This window comes from Macrosteles quadrilineatus, unplaced genomic scaffold (assembly GCF_028750875.1).
Source record: "Macrosteles quadrilineatus isolate MER2022 unplaced genomic scaffold, UCM_ALF_1.0 Scaffold_9__3_contigs__length_116548681, whole genome shotgun sequence".
NCBI lineage: Eukaryota > Metazoa > Arthropoda > Insecta > Hemiptera > Cicadellidae > Macrosteles > Macrosteles quadrilineatus.
Window position 1 is genome coordinate 14,955,219 of NW_026542602.1, and position 9,393 is coordinate 14,964,611.

A 9,393-nucleotide genomic window follows, 5' to 3' on the forward strand; every position below is an offset into this window, starting at 1 on the left:
TCACCGTGTCATAATCCTGTCAATTATGATAAACTCTGTACACTGTTGTGCAACGCTAGTAGTTGTCACCTCAGTTGTATAATAGCGTACCTACTCTGATAATCTGAATTTGCTTTGCATGTCGTTTGCCAAAGAGTTCCTGGTGGTTGATGGTCAAACTTTGCCTGCAGAAGGTTCGTTGGCAGTGTAAATTTAACAATGTGCAATGTAAACAGTGATGATTTTGAATAGATTTTCTAAGAGTGAATGTTGGGTAGAGCAAGATGCAGCTGGTTTAAACATGGGAAATCAATGATATTTATAACGAACTTCAAATTACAGAGTTTTATTGCCTTCAAGCTCGAGCCAAATTTTAATTTGTCACTGGGCTCAATACATAAAATTAATCGATGCTATAAAAACCCAGCGTTTAGACAGTTCTTTTTAAACCCCCCGACAAAAAGCACCTAGCAAAAACTCCACCCAAACAAAAAATAAAAGTATTTCTAACTTCTTTCCCGATAGAAGTAACTATTCGAGACTTTAACACACTATTACAGCAATCAACTATTTTTTTATCTGACGAAACTCCGCCGATATCCCAGTTAGGGCGTTGGGAAGATGCCACCGCGCTAGGCCGTGCTCCACATACCCTAGCAAGGTCTCTGTGTCGTGGACCACCTCTGTATAAGGTACGTCCCTGGTGGACACTATATATACCTTCCTGGATCTACCACATGACATCTGTCACCATGCTCTTACTGGTGAGTACTCTACTATAGGTTCTCCGGCGTTTGTGATTTTTTTATGCTTTGTATGGGTTTTTGTTTTAGGAAAGAGAGTTTTTTTGTTGTGGTTTATCGCCGTTAGAAGTGTGTTAGAAGTGTCATAATGTGTGAATATAATCATATTTTTCAATCTCTTAAAACGTATCTATTTTAAGGCGTAACAGTTCATCTTGCATTAGCGTCTGGTTCAGCATTAGCAGAACAGTTGATTTATTTTTAGAAATTTTCCGTATTATTGTTTAACCGTGGCTTTTTCGCAACTGCAAGGAATTTCCTAGCTTGGTTTGGAGGATCAAGTTTAGTAACTTATCATACTGCATCAAAAGATCTTACAAAATTTTTAATAAATATAACAACGGTGCTATCACTATCATGCTAACGTAGGCATACAGATAAATAAATATGTTTTAGGTTTCAAGTATCCCAATGTTAGATGTTAAATGTTAGATAGAGGGCTATGTGATAGTCATACTTCTATAACGATCACAGCAAAGAGCAGGTCAAAGCCTATTGTTCAATGTACTGAGGAAGATTTTATAACAATTATGTTCGAACTTTTAATTCAAACTTTAAATTGACATCGTCTTCTTGGTAGCTGTCTATAATAATTTGGAACTTTCAAGGAAATCTATCTCTATTCGATGTTAAATAATTTTAAGAATTTTCGGTTATACTTGTTGGTTGACCAAAATAGAAAACTAATGTTATAATCACTGTATTAAAAAAGATATCCCTTAATTTACCTGTAATTTATCATTGATAAGTGCTGTTATAGTAATGTTTACTTTGACCTTAAGTCATAACTAGAATATTTACTTACTTAAAGATACAATATAAATATTATCAAATTCTAAATACTACTGGCTACATTATAAGGGAGGGATTATTTTATGCCCTACATTGAATATGATACATGAATAATAGTGTTTATATGACAAACATTACACAATAAGTATGTCATATCATTTTCAGTCCATAATCATATAATCTAACAACTAACTGGTGTGATATATAATAAGCAGAACTTATTAAAAAAGTCATGAACCTTTTACTTGAAAGTGGTTTGGATGCTACTAAAGATTACTTACAAGATGATAACTCTAAACTACTTTATTACTTTAATTACTACTGAAAGTGTTAAACTATAGTTTAAACAGAGTTTCTTATTGTTCGTAAGAATATTTTATAGGAATGATGAATAATGTTTATTCCTGATACCATTTGTCGTTATTTTTTATAGGCACTTTATCACAACAAGTTTCCATTATAAAGTATTATGAAAAGAGTATGGAGTCTATAATCCAAAATGTAAAAATCAAACCGTAGATACCCAATTTTTAAAATTTGCGTGTCATGCAGTATTCAAAAAGCTTTTAAATTCTGATACGTATGAGAAGTCTATTGTTGAGGAATAGTGGATTCCTCTGCTATAGTGCTTATTATGCGAGTCTTCCAGTGACAAAGTTGACAGTTAGATCCCGAGAAATTTCAAGAGTTTTTGATGAAACTGGACCCTAATGTCCTTTATCATAAGGCCTTTAATAAAATGGCAAATGGTCTTGTCTACAGAAACAGCTGGTCTTAGCAAAGCATATCACTCCATTATTCACTCAACCTTACCTCATATTTTGATTAAAATACACTGAGTCGCAACTGGTAATCACAGGAACTGTGGGGTCATGTTCCCATATGATTTTTTTAATGCAATGCAACGTTGCTAGATTTGTTTTAAGTGTAGTAAAATGTTTTGAGTAAACTTTTGTATTTACTAAATATCTTTTTTCAGACTGTCCTCCCTCTGCTGCTGTCCGCGGTATCCGCCGGATACGTCGGCTCTTACGGCGCTCTCTCCTACGCCCCCGCCCCCGTAGTGGCCGCTCCTGCCGTGAGCTACGCTGCCCCAGCCGTCAGCTACCATGCCCCTGCAGTGAGCTACGCCGCCCCAGTAGTCAAAGCTGCACCTGTAGTCTCCTATGCTGCCCCTGCTGTGAGCTACGCCGCACCTGCAGTAAGCTACGCTGCACCCGCAGTAAGCTACGCCGCCCCAGTGGTCAAAGCCGCGCCAGTTGTGTCCTATGCCGCCCCGGTAGTCAAAGCTGCCCCTGTTGTAAGTTACGCTCCTGCCGCCACCTCCTATTCCAACTCCTACCGAGTTTCTTCTAGCTACGCCCCTGCTTACACTGCAGCCTACCACGCACCCGTAGTCGCCGCCCCTGTAGTCAAGGCAGCTCCGGTCGTTTCCTACGCTGCGCCTGCTGTAAGCTACGCCGCACCTGTAGTCAAAGCTGCCCCCGTAGTCTCATACGCCGCTCCAGCTGTTAGCTACGCTCCCAGTTACGCCGCAGCCTACCATGCCCCTGCCGTTAGCTACGCCCCTAGCTACGCTGCTGCATACCATGCACCGTCTGTCAGCTACGCTCCCAGCTACGCAGCTGCCTACCACGCGCCCGCTGTCAGCTACGCTGCCCCCTACGGCTACGCTTCTGCCCTCAAGACTTACATTCACTAAGCGGTGAATTCTGTTGTTGAACGACATTTATCTCGTGTTGTACAAATGTTTGTTTGTGAATAAATTATTTATTTATTGCAGTTATTCAACGAGATGTTTTTAACCTGGATTCAAATGTCAGTGGGAATAAACTTGAATGTCTATAATCCTATCACCATCAGAGGAATACGGATCAAAGAAATGGAAAATGTGCTAAATACAATTTCTTTTTTGGAGGAATTTTCCATCTCAACCCGTTCAGATACCAGCATAGGCTAGTGTTGTTTACATGGTGTGGTGCCCTAAAAGAGCCTAGAATAGACCAAGATGCAAGTTGAGCTGTTCACGACTGATAAAGAAAATATTTAGCTATACCGTGTCATCTTCTTTTTGCTGTGCTCATTTACGATTAGAGATTACTGGATTTCAACAAATATTAAACAGTAATACTTTAATTTGGAGAAAAATATTAAGATTTATAACATACATATATAGGATCAAGAAAATATATGAGAACCATGGATAACTATATATTTTTGAACATGTATCGAGCAAATTGGGTGTGTTGCTAACTTATTAGTTACCAGCGTTTCGGACTTTGATGCGGGAAGGACGGGTTCAATTCCCGGCTCATCCACAAAACTTAAATGGGCTTGGAACGCTTTCCCTTTTAAGTGTTTGAAGTAATTTAAATTTTAAAAGGCTACTAGCGTAAACTCGAGCAAAAATATATAGTTGACCGATTGGGAAGTGAGGCAACCACTATTATGAATAAATCACTTTGGACACCTAACACAGGATGACATTGAAAGATCTGTTCCACATTGGTCACCGTTATTAGCAAGAAAAGTTACATCAGAGTAACAGTGACAGGTCGCGTCACAGAGCGGTTCTGACATACCTTCAGCATTGTTCTCCTCACTGACATTCTCGCCGTCACATTCATTCGCTCAGGTAATAATTAACAGTTTCTATGAGGAAATTGACAACTTCAGATTGGTAGTTGTTGAATCGTTCTGGCAATCAGCGCTGTGACATACTTTTGAATCACTTTGTAGTGGGAACTACTTAAAGGTTTTATGAATAAGTGAGTATGATGATGAGTAGTTGATATATTTCTGTGTATACTGTTCAATGAAATGGCGACCATACATAGTAGGTATTTTAAGCCAAGTATGAATGGAGATGAGTGGCGCGATCTTGTAGTCTTGTTAGTGACTAAGGCCGACATTCCTTAGACACAGCTGTTAATTAATAGCCCATACAGCTAATGGCAACTAAGGGACCTACAGTTTATAGTGGAATCCGAACCCCATTTTTTCCTTGGTAAATACGAATTGGTCTAATTATCAGGATAGTACTGCGGGAAGTCGTATTACTCTCTCGTGCGGACGTTAATCCACACCAGGGAGTATCGCAGCCACAGTGTATGCATATAAAGATCCACAATGCGTGACCTCCTAGAAGCTGGACAGGACGACGCCACCCGTCCCAGTCTAGGTTTAAGACTGTTAGCTTCGCTTCATCATACATTCTCGAATTGTATCCTATTTATACATTTATCAAAGATAGTCTCCTAAGCTGTTCCATTGTTGCTGTTAAATGCGGTCCCAAACTCCGCTAAAGAATCCCTTGTCCCCTGTCGGCTTAATCACTACAGTCGTGTTCTACGTTGTCCTTGTAGTATGCTACCACGTCATTGTATTCAAAGCTTTCTGCGTGGTTACCAACTCTATCAGTTATGCTTTAGTTACCCACCGACTAAAAAGTAGACACTCTTGAATCCGTGGCAGTAACAATTAGGAACAGATTCAAGTTAATACATTTCTTGCAAAGGAAAACCTACGGAATGCGTTTATCAAAGGATATGTATATTAGTGGATTCACTATTCTATTGGAAAGTATATAAAATATAAAACCTATATTTATAACGTTAGTTTTTAAGCCTTTAAATACCGTATTTTAAGTGATCGATCCCAACTGAATGGTGGAATCAGTTGAGGGTATTTACAGGGTATTTTTTACAACCTAGTTTTATTTATAGACCAGAAACAACGTAGTTCCAAAAATACTGTTTCAGGGACTTTTCTTTTCTGAAGAAACCTTAAATCTTTTCTTCTGGACTGGATTAAATTGACGTTTATAAGATTTCTTTTAGAATTCTATTCTTGTATTTTACAATAGAGAATAAACTTCATTTTTAAAGTTATAAATTGTTTTTAAATTAAATTAAAATGTTAAATGATGTCAAGTTATAGCTTTAATTTTTTATACTCCCATTCTACGCCATTTGCAATATTATTCAGGGAACGTCAAAAACCCTGATTACTATATACTCTTTGTAACATAGCTTCATTATCGTAATCCCATGGAATTGAACTAGCGGCCTACATTTTTGAAGGTGAGCCCTGTGACTACACTGTACTCAGCTGGCCTAACAATTGTTATGGAAAATGTTTCGACATGGCGTTCGTCCATTACATAAAATAAATACGGTTTATTTAAATATCATTAAAAAACTAAGTAAACAATAGTTGGCCACCTCATGGTTCATAAAATGAGCAATCGTAGTTACTGGTGGGGTTGAATATCTTACTTTCTGTTAATCCTTTTTCAATTTTTCATATTTTTCTTACTACGGGACTTGGTTTATTAAAATTATTGTCATTTTTAAATACTGGTATTTTGTTGTATTTGTTCTTTACTATCCTCATGTATTTATCACTGAGAATCTTACCTAATTACTTCAAAAATGACAGTCATGAAATAAAAAGTATCCATTTCCGTTCTTGAGCCTTATGACCAAGTCAAACTCTTATTCTCCCATAAAAACTTCCTTAGCGCTCAAAACGAGTTTCACACATTACAAAACTATAGTCATTCGTCCGTATGTATTGTGCTACCTTATTATGCTACATTATTAGCAAAATACGTCAATAATTGCACCAAGGAATTGTTCAGAAGAGCTAAATAGCCTGTATTAGTTTTGTATAAATATTTTTGTTACGAGATTTTAACACTCCCTATTCAACATTGACCTTCCTCTGAACATCTACGTGACGAAGACACTATCGTTGCCAAACCCGAACATGGCTACATTGCGTGGTTTTACACAATTTCGCTTTTTTCTTCGCAAACACGACGTTGGGCCCGGAAACACAAACTAGGCTAGCGCTAGCGGTCAGTTTAGTAACTGTTGCTCAACGGAGTCGTGAGGAAGGGTTTAACAGGGTGTCCTCATCTCAGATCAACTGTACAAAGGCTAATAAGCCGCCTGTAACAATAGCAGGGATTATACATTCGTTCGGGGTCTTATAATGAGCTTCGGGAAAGGACAGGGGATTTGGAATACATAAAATGTAAAAAGTAATTTTGCAGATATGTTATACATATGCATGTAAACATTTATAACTTGCTAGAAGGTTGACTTATGATTAAAACATGTGGACGGTTATGAATAGAGAGCCAATTCATAACAGAATTTAGAGTATAAAGTACCTTTAAGCCAAAGTAAAAAAGATATCTAAATCCATTGTTTAATGTTTAATGGTTTAATCATTGACAGTGATACAAGATTAGCTTAAACAATAATGTATTTTTTCAATAGGCTGTTCATTTAGGCCTATTAGAATTTTATAAACGTAAGCAACAACTTAACCTCATTGTTTCCATGAAAACAAAATAATGAATTCATTCCACGATTTAAAAAAAATCTTCATAATTCATGTAGGGATAATGATTGGGTCTAAAGACGCATTCTACCGAAGTGAAAGTTCAATGAATTTTATGGAGTGGGTTTTATCTCAATATGTGTTGACTAGAGTCCCTTTCTATTTACTATTTTTATATAATTGAGCCTATATGTTAAGGGAATTCAACAAGAAAAAAAGGTTTTCATAAAAAAGGTCAGTTCGCATAAGAAAATGTTTGCAATGTGTTTCTGAAATTTTATATATTTCAATTCATTTAGTCTTAGGACTATTTTGTTGCTAAGCAACTCATGAGTGGAAACGAAATATTTATATGGCTAGTAGCCTAGTAACTTTAAAATAATGGTTTGAATTAATCGATGCCTTATACAACGTCCCTACCCATCCCTATTCGCATATGAGTTTAAAAAATAATCTATAATATTAAAACGAAACAGTGTTTTTTTATTTCACGATTCTGAACCAACCACTCGACGGATTTTCATGATTTTTGTGTTGAAAGAAAGACAATTTTGAGAACTAGGGAATGTCGAAGCCATAATTTTAGTTTAGGGCCCCAGTTTTTTAGAAATTAAGTTTTAATTTTGAAAAAGTCTAGCAGCCGACGCAAAGATTCTAAACTAGCTTTTGGCATAAAATAATTTGCTTAACATAACAGCTGTAAACATTCAGCTTTTGTGTCACAAATTCAGCATTTGGATAAAAATGTAAAGACATACTTAGGGTTGACTTATTTATACTATGTGTAATGCTAATCATTGAAACGTTCAATTCTTATGTAAGAGGATGACGGATTAATTAAATATACAGTACATAGTAAAATACTAGGATGTTCAAATTATTTTTTAAAGCAATCTTTGTAATGTTCGATTTTTTTAGAGCAATATAATTTGTTTAACCAACAGCTGGTTAAATATAAACTATGGAACTACGAGGTTATTTTATTTACTCTTATTTTGTCATTGATTATAGGAAATAAGTAAGATTAGTAGTGATAATTATACTACTACACAGTTTAAACCACATTTTTAACCAAAATTATTTCAACCACAGTACAAATCGAGGCTCTGTACACGAGTCTTAATAAAAAAGGATAAATGCAAATTATTTTACTGCTACACTTTTCAAGGAAAGATTAGAAAAATAACAATGTTTAGATGTTTTAATTCTTCATGGTAGCTTTTTGTTTACAATTAATGTTTGTCTGCTTTAACTTTGTTTGGATTAGGCCCGGAAATATTGATGTCATAAAAAGAAGATCAAGAATAATCAGGAATCACGATTTTAAATTGCCACCACAACCTCAGCCGGGTTTTATACAAAGATAAACAGATGGATGACATAGATTGAACACAACGTCAACATTGACCTAGGATACTGCAATTAGACAAACCATCCTTTTATGAAATCGTGTTCAGTTGTGGTTACGTTTGGGAGCGCCTATATCAGCGCCCCCAAACGTGAAAATATCACTTTTATTTCAACTATGAATATATTGTAGTTTAAATTAACTAATATGGGAAATTACGATGTACATTTATTCAATGAGGGTGGGTAATTATCAATGATAGAACTGATAGCGGTATGGATAATAAACATTGACAATTACGTCATTAGCTTTACTAGCGTGTTTACTTTTAGCGAATTTCCCTATAGGGAAGTAGCTATTACCGTAGGTCTCATGGTAAGACCTAAGCCCGGGACTGATTTACTTTTTCATTTTGATGTCCCCAGAGGCCAAAAACACCATTCGTTCAAATTTTTATATATCTATATATATATATATATATATATATATGTGTGTGTCCATCCGCACGATAACTTGAGTAATTTTTGACCGATTTTGATAAAATTTGGTTTGAAGGTGTAAGGCGGGATAAACTTGAATGAGTTCGCGAACCAGCATGATCGGACTATGGGAACGGGGGTTTATGGGGGGTTTTATGGGGTAAAAATAGGTTTTTCCCATTTTTGACCCTAAAAACACAAAATTTCACAATTTATTTTTAAACCATTTTGTAGAGCTTAAAAAACAAATAATTTAGTATATTGAAGCGTTATTATGCGCCTAATTGTTACGGAGAAAATTTAAAAAAATTGTAATTTTAAAATTCCCATGTTATTCTTATGGAGAATAAGTCAACTGTTGTAGTTTGCTTGTTTATGAACATATTTTGATCAAATTTGGAAAATACATTAATTTCTTACTAAACCACAGTACCTTTAATATTTTACATTAAAAACACTTTTTTACCCTCCCTGTTGCAGCAAACCTAAGTACTCATTAAACTAATTCTGTTATAAAATAGGGAATAAATGTGATATTTTTAAGGAGAAATTTTAGTTTAAATCCAATCAGGCAGATGGAAATTCGCTAAGTCTGCAGGTTTGCTGCGGCGGGGGTATTTATATTCCTGCTACATGTGAC

At 35.8% G+C, this 9,393-nt stretch overlaps 1 protein-coding gene across 1 annotated transcript; it reads left to right on the forward strand.

Annotated features, from left to right (window-relative positions):
* Positions 1-721: 721 nt before the first annotated feature.
* On the forward strand, positions 722-3,360 carry LOC129003072 (cuticle protein 16.5-like). The gene is made up of 2 exons (XM_054431292.1): positions 722-743; positions 2,554-3,360. The coding sequence occupies exons 1-2, from the start codon at positions 732-734 to the stop codon at positions 3,274-3,276; spliced, it is 735 nt and encodes a 244-aa protein (XP_054287267.1). The 5' UTR covers positions 722-731; the 3' UTR covers positions 3,277-3,360.
* The last annotated feature ends 6,033 nt before the right edge of the window (positions 3,361-9,393 follow it).